General features: G+C 40.5%; 1 protein-coding gene across 2 annotated transcripts in view; it reads right to left on the bottom strand.

Moving 5' to 3' along the window:
- Window positions 1-342: 342 nt before the first annotated feature.
- The window catches only part of ARHGAP25 (Rho GTPase activating protein 25), an 84,679-nt gene continuing 63,788 nt past the window's right edge, over window positions 343-21,233 (bottom strand). For both annotated transcript variants that reach the window (XM_019718366.2, XM_074332093.1), the window contains exons 6-11: window positions 16,796-16,928; window positions 15,665-15,738; window positions 14,028-14,149; window positions 13,034-13,230; window positions 5,350-5,882; window positions 343-2,354 (exon numbers count right to left, since the gene is read on the bottom strand). In XM_019718366.2, coding sequence (XP_019573925.2) covers window positions 2,147-2,354; window positions 5,350-5,882; window positions 13,034-13,230; window positions 14,028-14,149; window positions 15,665-15,738; window positions 16,796-16,928 — 1,267 coding nt within the window. In that variant the 3' untranslated portion in view covers window positions 343-2,146. The remainder of the gene's footprint in view (window positions 2,355-5,349; window positions 5,883-13,033; window positions 13,231-14,027; window positions 14,150-15,664; window positions 15,739-16,795; window positions 16,929-21,233) is intronic.

The raw sequence follows: 21,233 nt of genomic DNA, 5'->3' as shown, positions 1-21,233 counted from the left end.
AGCCCAGGAGGAAGTTGGGATTCAAAAGTAGTCTTTCCATTCAGTCTGAGCTCTCGCTCCGAACCGGTAAGATTCTACAACATGGACCTCCAAACAACAGACTTCCGGGCCTCCTCTTTGCATCTTCAAACACATGTTTGTTCCCTTTGGATTTGTGATGCCAGCTACTTTCTTACTTGAGTTGTTTTAGCACCCCAAGAATGAGTGTAAGTAACCCATAGGAGAACACAGGAAAGAACACATGCCTGGCAGACCTGCAGACACTTATCAACCTAAATTAGGTGTTCAGTAAGTGTTCCCATGTTTGTTATTCTGTAGTTAAAAACAAAACAAAACATAAACCCCAGGAAATCAAATATTTTATTGCTTTACTTAATAATGTTCCAAATCACTCCCTCCTACCTCCCAATCTTCTGCAAGCAGGCCTCTAAGAGAATGTTCTAGGTGTTGTCCTTGCTCTCCATTGGTCTGGTCCTCTGGGGGATGGGGGTTGGGTGAAGCAGGACCTGCGTAGCAGGACTGAAAAACACTGAGCCCCCGTCTGTATCTTTCACTCTGTGAGTCATACGCCATGGCCACAGGCAAGGAGGAAATAACCAGAGGGAAGAAAACAGAGGAGGAGAAAATGTAAGAAAACAAAGGGAGAAAAAGGAATAATGGAGGAAACATATGCTGAGGAAGGGTAAACTCTCACCGTGATAACCACAGATTTCAAGCCACTGATGAAGCCATGGGGCTTCAAGTGTTCAAGTAAATTTATGGGAACAGTGGGAAAACATGTGTAAAACTATACGGGTAATACCCACTGGGAAATCGGACCAGTGGTCTCCGGAGCTGAAAGCACATTTGGGAACATCTATTTATATTTGTTTTTATCTCATCGTTATCTGATTTCTGTTCTGTGTATGTTTTATAATACACATGACATATCAATACATTAGTAATACATGTATTTAACTTATAAATAAATAAATATTCCTACATTAGGGGGTATATGCTCAAATATTTTCTACTGATGGGGTACACAGTCCAAAGAGCTTGGAGACCACCTCACTAGAAAACCATTAAGGACTCTATCATCCTACCTGGCACAGCTGGGGGCCTCACCAGGGGCCTCTTCCAAACTGGCTTAATGTAAGAGGAAAGTCAGCTGCCTGCTGGAAAAGCCCCTCTCCCAGCTATTCTCTAGTGCCTCACGCCACTAGAAATCAGTTGCATTTTGGTGAAGCAGAAAAAATATTACTATCATGACTATACTATCTAAACTTCCAACCAGCCTCTAAGGAAATCACACTACAATGGGCCAGCCCTATAGAATTGTGGTCACTGAAAGGCAAGTAGGGACTGGAATCCAGTTTGTGCCCTGCTCACCAAGCTGTGTACCTAGAGAGGACTGCATCTGCTCCAAGGAAGGGGAACTGTTTACTAACTGTCACAAAGGCATTGTATGGATCAACAGCAGGCCTGTTTTTTTGTGGTTGTTTTTTTTTTTTTTTTGCTGTATTTGAATATAATTTTCTCATCCATTTTGCTTTCATAAATACAGTTTATTGCTTGTTTTCTCTTAGATTAGTAGTATTTTTGAATTTCCAATCCTTGGACAGTGTGTATCATTGTGGGAGTGGTAGAATGGGGCTCTGGCTTCCTTAGGTGCAGCCCCTCAAAACAGCACACCACGGTAAACACTAGAAAGCTGAAGACCATTTTCAGCCCCTAAGTCTCAGAGACACCCTGAGGCCATCTGACTAGGTGAGTTGTTCCACAGAGAAACCAAAGAACTAAGCCTCAGTCCAGCCTCTGTTGGGGATAGCCTGCTCCCTGGGTCCTGGGATGTGGCCTGCCTCCAATGGCTCCATTGGACGTAGCCATCCAGCCATGGAAGGTTCTGTTTCACTCAGCCTGAGACCACAGTGGAATATGCAATCCTTTTGAAGACAGCCACAGGCAGTCTTAGATGTCCACATATGTCCCCACTCCCCTCATCTTCCTACAAATGTCATTGGTCTATGGACTGGGAAGTGTGACATTTCCTCACAAAATGTTCTCTCCTCTTAGGGAGTAATTTTGCTTCCCAGTCATCAGGTAGCAAGGAGAAAGGAAGCAGGCTGGGCCGCTGCGGCCTGCCTCTGCAGTACTCGGGGGACGCTCATGCATCCATCTTGGGCTCCTTCATCGATTTGACAAATTCCTTGAGTTCTTCTTCCAAGGCCTTGTTCCTCCTCTCAACATCCTCGCAGGAGCGCTCCACATTGCGGAGGCTGATTTCCAAGGCTGCAGACTTCTTCTTCTCTTTCTCCAGTTCTTCATTGAGCCTTACCACCTTAGCCCAGACGTCATAATTTTCCTTCTCAAGGCTACAAGGAAGGAAAGAAGCAAATGAAAGAATTGAGTATTACCTCTACATTGCCCCTTCATCTTTGCTCACAACCTCTTCTGTTCATTGTCCTTTCTGTATCACAAGACCCATACCCATCCTGTACCTCTTATTTATGTCCCAACCCCCACGTGAGCACTTCCTAGGAAACCTGAATTCCCAGAGCATGTCTGAGTTCCTATTTTGTCATTTATCACCATCTTGAGATATCCCTTGTGTTGTTGCTTTTCATGTCATTTTACATTTTGTATCTTCCTCCAGATAGTAACATCTTTGGAAGAAGGGACTACCTCTAATATATGTATATTTTCACCCCCACAGCACCCTGCTTCTGTTCTGCTTAAAAGAAATGTTGATTGACGGCTGAAGCCCCATCCACATTCCAGATTCCCAACACCTTTGCACGTGTGAGTGCCTTCTCAATGGTGGGTATGGACTAGAACCTTCTATTATTACGGTCTGGTAGGGATCAAGATTTGGAGAAGTACAGGGAACTTCCCTTCGGGAAGAGCAGTCCTAGCAGTCCCACCCTCACTTCTGGATCCTGCTCCAGGTCAAGAATCTGTTGGATTCCTGAATTTGGAGGATTTTCATTGTTACTGGCCAAAATCCTACTCCAGTCCCAGGTGCCCCCCTGCCAGCTGTGCTGAATTAACTCTTACGAATGAGAATACATAGGCCATTTTTAAGCCTACGTGGGGAAATTGTGTGATTGGAAATTTGCTTCAGAATTTCATTCTTTGAGGTGCTGCCTCCATTTCCCCAGTGGCCTGACCATTTTAAATGGAGACTTGAGTTCCCGTTTGAGTCCATGCCTCGCTTCTGTCTTCAAGAACTTTGGCCCATTCTGCACACAATGGCCCCTGTTCAGAGCCTTGTCTATCCCTATCTATCTCTTCTTAAAATGAAACTGGTCTCATTCCTTCTGGTCCTCCCATAACAAATGTAGTTTCCTTCTCTGAGGTCTCCATATGCCTCTTGCTTTGGGGGACATCTCAGATGAGACACTGCTCTATCTTGACCACTCATTCCAGGGGAGATGTAGGATCTGAGTGGGCTTGGCAGCTGGCTGACCTAGGTTCAAATCCCAGCCCAACCAATGATGAGTTGTGTGACTTTCAGGCATCTTTTTATTCTTTCCAAGCCCCCTTTCTTCTGTAAAATGGGGACATTAGCCATTCCACAGGATTGCTGTGGGGATTAGAGAAGGTCTGCCTGAAGCATGACGCTTAGACACTATGGGCTGTTCATTCTCCTTCCTCTGCCAAGATTGGGAGGCCTCCTGATGGTGGATTCAGAAAACTTTGTTCCATGGCAGCCAGTTCTTTCCCTAGTCTGTCAATGACATTCATGGTAGCGTACAGGGGGAGTCTTCTCTGGGGCTGCTTTGGCCACTGTGAAGACATCACACAAGCCTTACAGTTCTATACATGATTGATTTCAGGAGCCACGTGCTGCGTCTAGACGGCCAGCTCACTGTAGGGAACAAAGCATGAGGGCTCACAAAAGTCTTCCTTTCATGAGCCTGAGTCTTAATGGACTGAAAATTACCTGTAATTTGAAAACCTCGTTAGTTCACATCTCGCTACCTCACGATTAGTGTTCATATGGGCTAAGCTGGATTGAGGCTGCTCATGGGAAAATCACAGGTGTGGAGAAAGACTTCAGGAAAATAGTTTATCTACCCAGGAGAGCAAATTGTGTCCAAGCCTCTGAGGGATATGCATGAAATTGTGGCAACAGCCACCTCACTGACCTGCTTTCCTTTGCCCCCTGCAGCCAGACTTCAGTGGGCAGCCAACGATCTGGTAACGTTTCAGCCAGGTCCAACCTTCCAGGATCTCTGTCTTACTCAGGCTTTAAGGTGGCCGACAAGCCCCTATGTGCTCTGGCCTCCTACGCTTCTCTGCTCTCTCTCCTCTCAGTTACCCCCCCTGCTCCAGCCAGCACTGCTCTTCCTATGCACGACCACACTAGACCTGCTCCCTTCCCCAGCCTCTCCATCTTTGGCTCTGTCTGTCTGACCTGCTCTTCCCCCATATATGGACTTGACTTGTTTTCTCTTCTGCTTTAGGTCTTTGCTCTAATGCCACCTTCTCAGTGAGGCCTTCCTGATCACCCTATTTAACCCCACCCCTTCTCAAACCCCACCCCAACCTCCTGACTTACTTTGTTTCCCTCCATGTCATTTCCCACCATCTGGCATTACTTATTTGTACTGTCTGTCTGTCCCTGCTAGAAGGAACGCTCTATAAGCACGGGGACTTGTGTCTGTTTTGTTCAGTGCTATTCCCCAACAGCTGGGATGGTGACTAGCACACAGTTGGTGCTCAATAAATATTTTCAGTATTAATGAATCACATTAATATGAAAATTTTTTAAAGTTCCTCTTAACTCATTAAAGCATGTTGATCCTTAAATAACCACTATTTATTTAATTAAGTTTATTAGGGTGACATTGGTTAATAAAATTATATAGGTTTCAAATGTACAATTCTATAATACATCATCTATGTATTGCATTGTGTGTTTACCACCCCAAGTCAAATCTTCTGTCACCATATATTTGACTCCCCTTTACCCTTTCTTACCTTCCCGCTTCCCATTTTCCCTGTGGTAACCACTAAACTGTTGTCTGTGTCTGTGAGTTTTTGTTTGTCTTATTCGTTTGTTGCTTTCAGTTTTATATCCTACATGTGAGTGAAATTATATGAAGAACCACTACTTGGAAATATTTGACTGAGCTACTTAAGCTACATACTTAACTTTTCATCAATTTAATTTAAAGCTTAGAGTTTTCACTAATTTAGTCATCTCATCGCTCCCTTTACCCTTTTCCTTATTAGGCCCAACTTCTATAAATTCCTGTGTCTTCTAAACTGAAGGTGTATAATGGCACTTCTTTGGCAGATGAGAACAACCCATATTGCTTCTTAAGATGGAAGCCAAGTGGCTACCCTCTGTATGTGACTTACTTTTTAATCTGTTCCTCATACGTTTGCTTCTGTGTTTCTATTTCCTTTTGCAGCTCCTGGACCATCTTTTGCAAAGATTCAAGTTCTTCTTCTCCAGAGTTCTTTGTCCCAGACCCGGTTTCAGAACTTGGGCTGGCAAGAGTATCTCTTTTGGAGTCACAGGCATGGGAAGAAAGTGCACCTGCTTCATTCCCAGGGCCCCCAGGCAGGGTAGGGACATTATCGTAGGTGGAAGTCCTCTGGGGGTCAGAAAAGTTTGGCATACCTTGAGATGCTGTTCTTCTATGCCCTTCCCCTGCCTTTATCTCTGAAGAAGATGACCAGAACTCATTTTTAAAGAGCCCCACTTTGCTGTTGTTGGCACATTGAAAAGCTGCTGTCAAAAAGCATTTCCGGTTAGGGAGTGTCTGAGTCCTTTTTCGTGACTGTAGTTTCCAATCTCCTGGCTTTTCCCTGGGGGCTTTGCTACTATCTTCTTGACACTTGTCACTCGGCTGTTGTCCAGTGGGGCTGGTTGCCTCTGAGTCGCTGATCTACAAAAAAATAGCCATGGATGTTACATGGGTTTTTCCCACATGTGTCATGCTCCAAGATAAGGACTAGAAACTTGAAAGAAAGTGTCTCCTGGCTGCACACTTATGAAATTATTAATTAGAAGACCATCTCTTCATTTGTCACGTAAGTTGACTATCTGAGTGGCCTTTTCTCAAAGGATTTGAAGGAAATTGTACTTGAAGGAACTCATATTCTAGAGGTAAAGCACTGACGAAAAGCATTGTTTGTTTGCGGTAAAAGAGTCCTAACAACTTTAGAATGGGGAGGCTTTTCTAACTATGACTCAAAATCTAGAAGACATAAAAGAAAAGTTTGATAAATTCAACCTCTATGGGTTTCCTAGACACCTCAAACTAAAAAGAACAAAATTGAAACAAACAAAAATCACCATAGGCTAAGTCAAAAATAAAAGAAAAAACTGGCAAAAATATTTGCAATGTATATCACTGACAACAGGCTGCTCTCCCTAATACATAAAGCTTTCAAAAATTGAGAAGGAAAAGACAAATAGCCAATATACATATGGGCAAAGAACAGGCAACTGTCTTTTGCAACTGGCCCTCAAACATAAAAGATGTTTGGACTCTCTTATAATAGGAGAAACAAATTAAAATTGAAATTACTGAAATATCAGTTCTTACTTATCAGATGGGCACCCTCCCCCCCCAAAAAAAAAAAAAACAACAACACATAATTTGACGACACACCTCTGGTGGGGAAACTGTAGGGAGACAGGTTATTTTATGCATTGCTGATGGGAGGACAAAGTGGCACAAATTTTATTTGACAATTTTAATCAAAATTCCACATTACAAATCTATTTACCTCTGATTCAGTAACCCCATTTCTGAGAATTTAGCCCAGAAATACATCTACCTGAATACAAAATGAAGCGTGGTCAAAATTTTTCATTGCAGTCTTGTTTGTAGTACAAAAACATGGAAAACAACCTGTTTATGTATAGGGGCTGGTTAAGTAGATAATGGTACATGTGCAGAATGGAACACTACACACCTGAGGTCAAAACATGAAATATTAGGTCATATGAGGCAGCTGTCTATGTCATGTCAATAACATGAAAAAGTCTCTAGGATATGCTGTTAAGTAAAATTATTCAAGATACAAAGTGGAGTGTGTGTGTGTGTGTGTGTGTGTGTGTGTAGAGTGAGAGAGTATGTATGTGAGAGTTTATGTTACATTTTGTGTAAAAAGGTAAGTAAATAAAAATTTACATTCATATCTGCTTATAATTACATAAAGGAACACTGGGAAGATAAATAAGAAAATAAAACCAAGACTAAAATCAAGAAGAAACATAAAATCTTGACAGACCTATTACTACTAATGAAATTGAATCAGTAATCAAAAAAACCCCAATAAACAAAAGCCCTGGACCAGTAGGCTTCACAGGTGAATTTTACCAAAAATTAAAAAAAAAAAAAAAAAAAAATTAACACCTATCCTTCTCAAACTATTCCAAAATATTCAAGAGGAGGAAGACTCCCAAGCTCATTTTATGAGGCCACCATTACCCTGATTCCAGAACAAGACAAAGGCATTGCAAAGAAATAAAATTATAGGCCAATATCCTTGATGAACACAGATGCAAATGTCCTCAACAAAATATTAGCAAGCCAAATTCAGCAATACATTAAAAAGACCATACACCATGATCGAGTGGGATTTATACGTGGGATGCAAGTTTGGCTCGATATCAGCAAATCAATTAATGTGATACACCACATAAACAAAATAAAGGATAAAAATTATATGATCTCAAAAATCTGAAAATGGAACTACCTTATGATCCAGCAATTCCACTCCTAGGTATCTATCTGGAGAAATCCAAAACTCTAATTCAAAAAAATGTATGCACCCCTATGTTTACTGAAACACTATACACAATAGCCAAGACATGGAAATAACCAAAATGCCCATCGGTAGACGACTGGATTAAGAAACTGTGGTACATTTATACAATGGAGTATTACGCAGACATAAAGAAGAAGGAAATATTACCACTTGCAACAATAAGGAGGGACATAGAGAACATTATGTTAAGTGACATAAGTCAGACAGAGAAAGACAAATACCATATGATCTCACTTATATGTGGAATCTAAAGAAAAGAATAAATGAATGAACTAATCAGAAACAGTATCAGAGACATAGAGGAAAAACTGAGGGTTGCTAGGTGGGAGGGGGGTGGGGATGAGGGAGAAGGTGAGGGGATTAGAAAGCACAGTCGGTAACCACAAGATTGTCACAGAGAAACGAAAGTCAATTTGGGGAATGTAATCAATAATGTTGTAAAGATTTTGTAGGGTATCCGATGGACACTTGTCTTACTAGGGAGACCTCCTCAGGGATGATGTAGATGCCTGGGCACTGTACTGTACACCTGAAGCTGAAACTGAACAGTAATGAATGTCAAATATATATATATATATATATATATATATATATATATATATATGTATATGTATATGTATATGTATATGTATATGTATATGTATATGTATATGTATGTATGTACAAGAAGTGGAGTACATTGCATTGGAAATGCAATGGCTGTGTGCAATGTCAGAGGGGTAGTGGATGGGTGGAGGGGGGTTGTCAGTGTGTGAGGGATATAAATGATAAATGTCTAACTATTACATTGTTTTGTGTACCTAAAACAAATAAATAAATAAAATTATATGATCATACCAATAAATGCAGAAAAGGCATTAAAAAAAATCCAGCATCCATTTATGATAAAAACTCTCAGCAAAGTGAAAATAGAGGGAATATACCTCAACAGAAAAAAAGCCATATATGACAAACACACAGCTAACATCATACTCAATGGGGAAAAGCTAAAAGCATTTTCCTTAAGATCAGGAACAAGATAAGAATGTCCACTTTTACCACTTTTACTCAACATAGCACTGGATAGTCCTAGCCACAGCAATCAAACAAGAAAAAGAAATAGAAAGTATCCAAATTGGAAAGGAAGAAGTAAAACTGTCATTATTTGCAGATGACACGATACTATATAGAGAGAACCCAAAAGATTCTACCAAAAAAAAAAAAAAAAAACCCAACTAACAAACCAAACAAACCTATTTGAACAGATAAATGAGTTTAGTAAAGCAGCATGACACAAAATTAATATTCAGAAACTGGTTGCAGAGAAATTAAGAAAACAATCCAATTTAAAATTGCATCAAAAAAGAAAATCTAGGAATGAATTTAACCAAGAAACTAAAGACCTGTACTCAGAAAATTATAAGACATTGAAGAGAGTAACTGAAGAAGATACAAATAAATGCAAGCTTATACCATGTTCATGGATAGGAAGAATTAACACTGTTAACATGTCCATACTACCCACAGCTATCTACAGATTCAATGTAATCCCTATCAAAATACCAGCAATGTTTTGTTTTTTTTATAGAACAAGAGCAAACAATCCTAAAATTTATATGGAGCCATAAAAGACCCCAAATAGCCAAAGCAATCTTGAGGAAAACAGAACAAAGGTGGAGGTATCACTCTACCTCATATCAAACTATACTACAATCTGTAGTAATCAAAACAGCATGGTACTGGCATAAACACAGACACATAGATCAATGGAACAGAACAGAGAGCCCAGACATGAACCCACGCCTATATAGTCAATTAATCTCTGACAAAAGAGGCAAGAATATACAATAGGGTAAAGACAGTTTATTCAATAAATAGTGTCAGGAAAATTGGACAGATACATGCAAAAAATGAAACTAGACCACCTTCTTACACCATATTCAAGAATAAACTCAAAATAAATTAAAGACTTAAGTGTACGATCTGAAACCATAAAACTCCTAGAAGAAAACATAGGCAGTAAACTCTCTGACATTATTCTTAGTAATACTTTTTCTGATATGTCTCTTTGGGCAAGAGAAACAAAAGAAAAAATAAACAAATGGGACTACATCAAACTAAAAATTTTTGCACAGAAAAAAAAACCATCAACAAAACGATAAGACAACCTATCGAATGACAGAAGATATTTGCCAATGATACATCCAGTAAGGGGTTAATATCCAAAATTTATTAAAGAATCATACAACTCAACACCAAAAAACAATCCAATTAAGAAATAGGCAGAGGACCTGAATAAACATTTCTCCAAAGAGGACATACAGATGGCCAATACACATATGAAAAGATGCTCAACATCATTAATCATCAGAGAAATGCAATTAAACCCATAATGAGATATCACTTCACATCTGTCAGAATGGTTATCATCAATAAATTAACAAACAAAAAGAGCTGGCAAGGATGTGGAGAAAAGGGAACCCTCATGTACTGTTGGTGGAATTGCAAATTGGTGCAGCCACCATGGAAAACAGTATGGAGGTTCCTCAAACAATTAAAAGTAGAACTACCTTTCTAATCCCCTCACCTTCTCCCTCATCCTGCCCCCTCCCATTTAGGAACCCTCAGTTATTTCTCTATATCTCTGAGACTTTCTGATTAGTTCGTTCATTTATTCTATTCTTTAGATTCCACACATAAGTGAGGTCATATGGTATTTATCTTTCTCCATCTGACTTATTTCACTTAGCATAATGTTCTCTAGGTCCATCCATATCATTGCAAATGGTAAAATTTCACTCTTCTTTATGGCCAATTTTGGGGAATATAATCAATAATGTTGTAAAGATTTTGTAGGGTATCCAATGGACAGTTTCTTATTAGGGAGATCACTTCATGGATGGTGTAGATGCCTGATCACTGCAGTGTACACCTGAAGCTGAAGCTGAATAAAAATGAATGTCAACTATAATTAAATATATATATATATATATATATATATATATATATATACAGTCACAGGATGTGGAATACAGCATAGGTAATAGAGTCATTCGAATTGCAATAGCTATATACGATGTCAGAGGGGTAGCAGATTGGGGGAGGGGGGTTATCACTTTGTGAGGGGTATAAATGTCTAACAATTACATTGTTTTGTACACCTGAAACTAATTTTAAAAAGTCATAAAAATAAACGCATCTAATTAAATGTGTGGTCTTAAAAAAAAAAGTAGAACTATACCTTATGACCCAGCAATTCCCCTTCTGGGTGTTTATCTGAAGAAATCCAAAACACTAATTCAAAACAATATATGCACCCTATGTTTAATGCAGCGTTATTTACAATAGCCAAGTTATGGAAGCAACCTAAGTGCCCATCAGTAGACAACTGGATAAAGAAGAAGTGATATATATATATATATATATATATTTATATTTATATTTATATATATTATATATATTTATATATATAATATATATTATATATGTAAAATATATTACGTATATAATATATTATATATACCTATATATGTGGATAGATAGATAGATATAAACGGAATATTACTAGATTACTAGGCCATAAAAAAGAATGAAATCTTACATTTGGGACAACATGGATGGACCTAGAGGATATTATGCTAAGTGAAATAAGTCAGACAGAGAAAACAAATGCCATATGATCTCACTTATATGTGGAATCTAAAGAACAAAATAAACAAACAAACAAAACAAACAGACTCATATATACAGAGGACAAATTGGTGGTTGCCAGATGGGAAGGTGGTTGGGGGTTCGGGTGAAATGATTTAGTACAAATTCGTAATTACAAAATAGTCATGGGGATGTAAAGTACAGTATAAAGAAAAAAAGAAATTAAAGGCAGGGAAGGATAGGGTGGGTACAGATAGAGGAGGGAGCAAGACTTCTCCATGTATCTCTTTTACTTCTGTCTTTATTTTTTGAAATGTGTACATGTTATATTTTTTAAGTTAAATTTTAAAAAGAAAAAGAATGACTGCTAAATATAAACACAGAAAATCAGGGCTCTAACTCTCCTTCTAACCCTTTTAGCTAATCACCTGCTTCAGCAACCCCATATAGAATCAAAAGTATCTGGACCTTGGGTGAGAACTGGATCTATATCCCATTCTGTAACATTCTAGTGTTGCCATCTTGGGCCAGCTGGTCAACCTCCCTGAGACTCAGGTCCTCAGCCATAAAATATCCATGATAAATTCTGCCCTACAGAGTTACGGTGAGGACTCCAAAGGTGATCTATTTTAATTTCCGAGCACAGTACCTGCCCACAGATGCCCATACAGTTACAATCAATAGCAGAAATCTGTCAGGTGAACATAATAATGGCTACTCGCAAGGACTCCTAGGATGATTCCATTGTATGAAGTATGAGCATTTCTAAACATTAATTTAATATTTGAGTGTTAGTAAGGTGCATTGTGTCCAGATATCACCTATGAAAAATCACCATCGCTACTATCACTACCTCATTTTTTTTCAGTCCTTTCTTAATCATCCTCAGGATTACTATACTGTAAGTAACTTACATTACCTGGACAACCAAAACATTCTCATTCATTTCTTGGTCACACATAAAGAATTAGGCTGCTATATAAAGCTTACATGTTCTTTTTTTTAAAAAAATATTTGTTTCTATAAATATATAAAAATATTTGACCTTTGTAAATTATTGACCTAAATAATCTAAATTTCAGAGTCTGCAGAGTTTTCTGACATTAGGAACGTGAGCCCCAACCCTTCAGTACAAACGAGGAGGTTGACATTGTTGAGACAGCTTATCAGGGAATGAGAAATATTACACGAACACATCACATATGCTGAGCAAAGAATCACGTTTCATGGATTAGCAGGAAACCAGTTCTCTCTGGACTTTGCCGGGAATTTTCAACAACCCTCACTAAGACATTTACAAGGTGGTATATCTTTTTCCCCATTGAACTTCCCTGGATTGTGTTTCAAAGTGTATTCCTTTGGAGTGGGCTTCAGTAAGGAGTCCCAATGCTCAGTCTTCTGGTGATTGGCACACAGGTCCCTAACCCCACCACCAGGATGCAAGAAGAGACTAGATTTTGAAAGCGGCCCGGCTTTCAAGATGAGTTCAAATGAGTCTGTACCAGCTGTGCCCACTGCCACAGCCTCATCCCAAACTCCCCAACTTGCCACCCCAGAGCCACTCATAAATAGAATGACATGGACTAAAGGAAGTCAGACAGAAGAAGGAAGGCTCTCTGCACCTTACCTCATTACTGAAGCTGTCTGCCCTGGAAATTGGGGCATCTTCACTGGCATCCCAGCCCACAGAGCTTCGAGGCACTGGAGGTTTCTTGGGGTCATTTTTCTGGGCCGGGGGTGACAGAGGTGCATCCTTGGACTTGGGGAAAAGGACTTCATGGTCTCTGATCAACATGGTCATCACTCTTTGAATTTGAGGAGCACCTTAAAGAAGAAGAAAGATTTGTGGTCCTTGACCATGGGGCAGGAGACATGCAGTCCTCAAGGGTTTCCACCCACGGGATGTCTCCAAACGTGGCTCTAAAAACACAGGGCCCCAAAGGACCTCCTTTTGCTCCTCACAGAACCCTTCTTAGTTGCTTGAGGTAGGAGACTGTGGTGAAATGGAAGGGATAGAAGAAGGATGTTGGAATGGGGTGAATGCGGGTTATTTTCAGCCTACACTCTCCTGCATCCGTCTTTAATCAGGAAATGAACAATCTAACAGGAGAGAAAATGAAGACATCTATCTCTCCTAATGTGGTCCTCAATATATTTGATTTCTTATTGCACACATAGTGAATAAGTGACAGGCATACTGCCTCTGCAATCCACATAAGACATCAGTACTCTATGCCAAGACTTTTTTTACTGAACCCAGACAATCTCAGAAGACTTTTCAACACAGCTTTAACAAGTAGCCTTTTTGTGACTTGGCTTATAAAATGAAACTCATTTTTTCTCTCTGGCTAAGGGTATTTAAACATAATAAATGGTTAAGAAACACTAGCTAACTCTTTCTGTGCTAGCCTATTGTACTGTGTGACCATTGTGTAAATCTTTAACCTCTGCTGTGATCTAAAAAAGTGGACATAATTCCTGTCCGGGCTACTTTACAATTCAAACACAATAATCAGCTGAAAATGTATGGCAAATTGCCAATCAGCGCACAAACGTAAGGACTAGTGTCGTAACAGTTGTTACTCCCTCTGCACCTGCCTGCATCACAGGACCAGCCATACCTCTCATGATCACAGTAGGGTCTTCCACTTTTGACCTGATGAGATTCACACCAATCACAGTAGCCAGATTATCCACGCTCATCTTGTTCACAGCAGAGTTCAGCTGGATTTGATGTAGGAACCTGCGGACAGCCAGGAAATCCTGAGTAGGAAGTAGGAAGTTGCCAGAAGGAAGCACTTCCGGGTACCAACGAGATCTCAGAGACGGATCCCAACTCTTTCCTCCTAATCTCAGGAAAGGGACCAGTCTGCTCTGCCCACAAGAGTTTAGCTTCACCCAGAAAAGAGGCTTCAAGATCAAGGAAGAAGAGAAACCAGGAGGGGCCTGCCCACCTATGGCGGTGGCCTAGGGCTGGGAACGGGAAGGAGAGTCACACTGGTGAAGGCAGGATCCAGGTCAGGGAGCTAAGAGACTAGAAGGACTAAAATAGGTATGACTGCCTCTTATTCTGCCCTTATAAGCTTATCTCCCAGGCTCTTAGCACCCATCCCACTCCATCTCGAGAGAAGAAAACTGTATCATGAGAAAATCTCAGAGATGGGAATTCACAGTGCCTCCTTGTTCTCATTCTCCGATGACAGCACCAAACATCTCAAATTCTCAGCAGGTGCTCAATATTAACAATTTTTACTATAATTCTACCTATTTGAGGCATACAGTTCTCAGAATCACTATTAAAAGAAACTGAGCAGGTCAACAAAGGATTTCTAAATACTCTCTCTAAAAACCATTTTTAAATGGACAGGCTGAAGCAACATAAAATTCCAAATACAGAGAAATTATCAAACAAGTGTTGGTGGGTCCAAAGGAGGCAACATTATGGAATATTATGGAATTATGTATAATCCTATTTCATGACATAGGAAAATGTTCACAATGTAGCACTAAGCCAAAAAAAAAGCAGGATACAACTATATCCATATATCTATCTATATATGATATATAATTCTAATTCAGTATAAAAAATTTTCCACTATATTTATATTGATGCAAAAAAATCTATCATAGAGAGAAAAACATCCAGAAAGAGACACACTCAAGCATTAATAGTGATTTTTGATGGGTGAGGGCACTGTAGGTAATTTCTATTTCTTATTTATTATTTATTTATAGCAATTTCCTGGTTTCCAAATCAAGCATGTATCATTTTTATAATCTAGAAACTGCTAGAAATTATTTTTTAAAAGTAAAGATAAATTTCATCTCTGTCTGGTGTGGAGATTCAGGCTCCTAACTCAGCCAGATCTAGGTCAATCCACACGCTACATATTGCCACAGAGACGACACATAGTAGGTGCTCAGAAAGAGAAACAGAAAGGGTGGCCTGGAATGAATGTCGCTGGAGTGTTAAGTTATGGTCCAGAGTCAGGAAGAGGGGAGATAGTCCTAGAAACATTATAAGGATGCTGGGTTCTGTTGCATGCATGTCCCAGGGTCTCTCTGGGCAGAGCTGGGGAGGGCCTGAGGAGGCAGCATGGACATTTTGTGTGCCAATCAAATTTCCAGGGGATCCTTTAAATTGTCAGAGCTATGTGAATAGAGTTGGCCTTCCAAAATCTGGACCAGAATCTTTGAGTTCAGAGATACTCTTTCCCCCTCTAACTAGGGGCTTTCTGACGTGGCAGGGGACATTTACCTGCAGATGTAGCTCAGGAGGTTGTAGTTCTCTTGAGGAAGGATGGAGAGCTGTTTCATCAACTCCTGCTGAGCCTGGAAAGAGATTTTTAACACCCGTAAATGAGCCTGCTCCCTTGCCAGCCCTGAGACCCTGGAACATAACTGGTGTGTATGTGGAAAAGCAAACTTGGGCAGTTTCTTCTGTGCCCATAGTTCTACATGTGTGTTTTTAATAACTTTTTGTTTTGGAATAACAATTAATTCACAAGATGTTGCAAAAGTAGTATTGGGAGGCTCACCATTTTTTTGTAGTCTATTATTTTGTTTGTCTGTTGTTATGTCCTCTTCCTCAACTCAGAGCTATGCTGAGACAGTACCATTTGACAACTCGTACTCACAATAACTGTTTGCTTAATGAATGCCTGAGCTGTAACATTCCAATAAAGAATTGGAATATAACCAAATACCCCCAAGTCACTTTAAAAGTCATTGCAGAGGGAAGATGCTCTGAGAAGGGTTTCAGCAATTATGGCCTTGCTGAGACCAGCTGGGACACAAGGGCTGGCTGACCGATCGGGAGGGCAGGTGAGAGGTCAGAATATTCCAGCTTCGTGATGACCCTCAATGTCAGAGACAGTCATACAAGGAATGCATGTGCCAGAGAGAGGAAGGGCAGGAAGCTACAGACCCTATAGGTCACTGAAGCTGAAAGAAACAAAGAAAAGCCCCCTATCCTTCCTCTTTTTGGCACGTGCATTCCTTGGATGCCCATGCCTGACATTCAGGGCCATGGAGCTGGTGCATTCTGACCTCTCACCTGCCCTCCAGTGTGGTCAGCCTGACCTCATGTCCAACAATGCCTTAGTGCCTCAAACCCTTCTCAGATGCATCCTCCTTCTCATACTAATTTTAAAGTGACCTGGGGGTATTTGATTAGAATCCAGTTCTTTACTGGATTGCTACAGCCCATGCAGATTGTCACCATGACTGGCTTCATCTGCCTTTTGTTGCCAAGGAAGTCCCAGTTTAACAGAATATCTCACCAAAAGGCATGGGCCCCCTGACCCACTGTTGCTTGTCTACCAGAAGGGGGTTCAGTAAACATCACCTCCTTCTGAAGCAGTACAACGCACTCCAATGAGAGACCAACCTTTGCCTCATCTGCATTCATGAGCTGTCCACAGAGCAGGAACCCCTCGTATTGGCTCCAGGGAACTGCAGGCTCTGGGAGGTCTCGGAGGTAGAGCTTTAACAGGGAGGCCACTGTGTGCACATCTGTGTCTCTGGAAGAAAATAAGCCATGCTCTTTGAAAGCAGAACTCCAGAACTCTCCTCACCTCCCCCATGGCGATCCACTGAAGAGAATCCCAGGTTCCAAAGGGGAGTCTTGAAGAAGAATAGAGTCTGACAAAGGTGTGTCCAACCAAAATACTTTTGCTAATTCTCCCTTCTGGAATAATAACCTCCAATACTTTTTTCTTTACCTCTTCTACCCAACTGCCTCAAAGAAAATTTCAAGTTTTATTTTTTCATTAAACCTTCAACCATTTAGTCTTCATTGCTTTCTTCTTTCTCCAAGTCACTTAGCACCCCAGAATTTAGCATTCTGTACTTAGTGTCTCATTTTTCATGTGATAACTCCTTTACATCCATGGTCTATTGATTCTTCGATCCCTCAGAGCCTTGAAATAGTTCTGGGATTCATTCATATATTTGTGCAATCATTTATTCAACAGTAAGCACTGATAGAAGCCACTAGGTGCATGATACCATGTTTCCCCAAAATAAGACCCAGCCGGACCATCAGTTCTAATGCATCTTATGAAGCAAAAATTAATATAAGACCCAGTATTATATTATATTATATTATATTATATTATATTATATTATATTATATTATATTATATTAATTATACCGGGTCTTATAGTATACTAAAATAAGACTGGGTATTGTATTGTATTGTATTGTATTACATTATATTATATTATATTATATTATATTATATTATATTATACCCGGTCTTATATTATATTAAAATAAGACCGGGTCTTATATTAATTTTTGCTCCAAAAGATGCATTAGAGCTGATAGTCCGGCTAGGTCTTATTTTCGGGGAAACACGGTACTACATCAGGGACTGGGATTTCAGCAGTGAACCTGAGGGACACACAGAATCCCTCATCTCATTGAGCCGCATTGCTACAGAGACTCAAACATTACCAAGTCATTATAATACTGTATGGTTAGTGCCATGACAGAGGAAGTCCAGAACCTGGGATTGTATGGAAATATGAAAAAGGGATACTCAATGCGTAGTTAAAGGTCCACAGGAGACTCTTCAGACAAGGTCTGTAGAGTGACGATGAGTTATAGCATGGAGCAGGCAGCCTGGAATGTGGGGCGAGGAGGCCCCACTGCAGGAACTGGGACAGCATTCATTCGATCGCCTAATTAGCTGAAAGAGACACGGGTTCTTCAGCTCAGCATCTCTGGGTTACAGCAGAGGTGTACACATGGCCCAGGAGCCAAATCTGGCCCACTGCCTATATTTGCACAGCCTGCAAGCTAAGAATGGATTTTACATTTTTAAATGGTTGGCAAAACAGCTCAAAAGAAGAATATTTCATGGCATTTGAAAATCATATGAAATTTGAATGTCAGCATCCACAAATAAAGTGTTCCAGGAAAACAGCCACAAGTGTTCATTTTTATAGTCTTTGGATGGTTTTGCACTGTAAGAGCAGAGTTGAGTCGTTGCAGCAGAAACCGTCTGGCTTGCAAAGCCTAAAAATTTCATGGGTAGCCCTTTAAAAAATGTCTGCTGACTTCTGGTTTATAGAGCTTTTGGATTTATTTCACAGACAAAAATAAGTCTCAATCTACCATATACTTGAAGAAATATTGATTTATTTCATATCAAGAAAGACTGGTATTCTTAAGAGGCAGTCCTGGTAGTATCTCGAAAGCTGTCATGTATAAGAGGATCAGCTAATCTGAGCGTCTCCTTAGTTGTAGCGATGGGGAATATACAATCTGCTGGGTATAGAAATACCTCCTGGAGGAGAGACAGGAAGGGTGGACGGACGGGAGGAGGAGAAGGGAGGCATTGAGGCAGCAGAAACGAGAATCCCAGGACTTGACAGTAAAGCTCTGTTTTGGCATTTTGTGTACATTGTTTGTTTGTTTTTAATAGCCATTGGTTGGGGCTGTCTTCTGAATTTGCAGCCTGTGAACTCTGTACCTCAACAGGAGAACTCAGCTGGCACAGAGCCCTGTCTATGCTCCACTGATGCATTCAGGAAATCAGGGGTGGGGATTCTGGAAAAGCCTTCCGTGCTGAGTCACTGCCTAAAAATACCCTGGACAAAGCCCTCTTGTCAAAATACACGAGAAGGTCCCAAGAAAATGTCAGAAAGACAACCAGCTGACACCTTTGCAGGAGTGGCATTCTCCTAACATCCCTGCATTAGAGTCCACACAGTGGACGGAATCAGAATCCAAGGTCTCTGGTTTGATTGAGGCCTCCCGCTACCCCACATCCAATCAGTCTCCCAAACACCCACAATTTTACTATCCAAATGTCATGTGAATCACTCTAAACTCCTCCCCTCCTCTTCTGCCAGGATTTTGCCCAGCCGCCTCTCTGGCCTCCTGCCTCCAGGGTTCCATTCACTGATGCATTATCCCTGGCCTGACACAGCCCCCAACACACAAAACACACCAAGGGAATGAATGTAGAAAATGAAGAATTTAAAATGAGAACAACAACGTGGATGATACGTCAAAAACAGACTCTTCTGAAGAGAAACAATAATAAAAGAGAGAAACTATTCAATACTTTAATCAGGAGAAACTAAGGCACCCAAAATATCCAACATTAGAATAGGAATTATAACCACAGATACAGTATAGACACTTCAAAGTTATAATCAAAGGACATCATTAGCTATATAAATCATCTTAGAAAGTTGAAATCCATAGACAGCTGCCTGATGCATTTTACCAGGGGAAGATAAGGGTGGATTTATTTCACAGACAAAAATAAACTCCTCATGTTTGTTTATTGCGTCTCAGCTTAAATGTCCTTTTCTTAGTGACTTCCCTAAATTCACCAGACCATGTCAAAAGCCCCCTCTTCTAAATTCTCATAGTACCATCTATTTTTCATTTTTAGCACGTAACACAATGGAAATGATAGAGTTATTTCTGTAAATTTTTGGTTTAGTGTCTGGGCTCCATTAGAACAGGGCTGACTCAGATGTCATTTTTATAGTGTAAATTTCCAGCATGATTTTTCCTGAGTTTGCTGTGTTCCTCCAACCCAATGGAAATTCTTGAATGATTTTTTTTTTTAAATCAAGGACTAGGGGTAAGTCAGGAGCCAGGTGGCTTCTGAGTTCAACCCCTGATCTGCCAGAGATTAGCCAAGGCCCCTTAAATGGCTCTGCCCACCCTTCCCTTGAAGCACTGATCTTATCATGCAGAATGTCTACGTGTATTTGTCATAGAAATGTGGGTATCGGAAACGTATCATCTTTGTGGTGGGTCAGTATCCAGCCCAGTAGAGACTGGACCAGAAAGTTTTTCACTTCATATTGATATGTTCAATGAGAGCTGGATACACCTGCACTAAATCTGTCAAATTACAGCTCCTTTGTTTTTCTCATTCTAGAGAAGCAATTTGGGGGATCTCCCAGTGGAACTACACATATGAACGATGTAGAGGCTCCAGATGGGTACCCACAAGGGTCATGTGGACCGGGGAGTTGGTCCTGGAAGATCCTGAGAACCCTTCCTACTTATGGATGTATAAACTCTACCCCTCAGTTCTGGCAGTGGAGATGTGTGACGACTTTCCTCCTTCCAGCCCCAAATTTTTCAGAGGAATCAAAAATTGACTCTGTCGCTCGTGCTGATTTCATAGGTGCAAAAGCTCAAGCCTAGGGCAGGTATTTGGCAAACCCAGAAATCACCTCTATTCTTCATGGTTGATTGTGCATGTTTCTTTAGCAACAGCCCACCTATATCTTCGATCAACTCAAAGCTAATTAAAAATATAAGAAGAAAACTGAATATAAAGGTGGTGAGCTTCATTGGCAGGTGACTGATAATGACATGAAATGCGATTTATGGTGATGCCAAAAGGTCCTGGATGCCCATAATCTGCTATAGTTCCAGGAACAACTGCACCCATTGATTTTCTGTTAAAATATAGCACCCTTGGTAAAGTAACCTATTACAGGCCAAGGGCAACAAAGACAGACATATGGTGGTCCAAACTAGGACAGTGGCTGTGAGAATGGAAATAGATGAGCTTTAGAGATACTTAGGAGGGAGAATGGGCAACTTTGAGCACTGGAGTGGGAGGTGGGGGAGAGACGAGCAGTGAGACTGTCCATACAGCATGACACGCAGCGGTTCACCCTGTTCCTCAGTCCTAAATAAGCTCCTGGGGAATTTCAACCTTTGGAAACTGCATAGCATTCAGTCTTACTAAATCTCAGTTTATGGGCTGCTGATTTGGAAAGAACAAAGGCTCTTTCTTGCCAGCAGGACAAGCACACATAGGCCACCAGGGCAAATATTG

The sequence above is a fragment of the Rhinolophus sinicus genome, linkage group LG05 (genome assembly GCF_036562045.2).
Source record: "Rhinolophus sinicus isolate RSC01 linkage group LG05, ASM3656204v1, whole genome shotgun sequence".
NCBI classification, from domain to species: domain Eukaryota; kingdom Metazoa; phylum Chordata; class Mammalia; order Chiroptera; family Rhinolophidae; genus Rhinolophus; species Rhinolophus sinicus.
The sequence above is the reverse complement of the archived record's forward strand: the minus strand, read 5'-3'. Positions and strand labels throughout refer to the sequence as shown.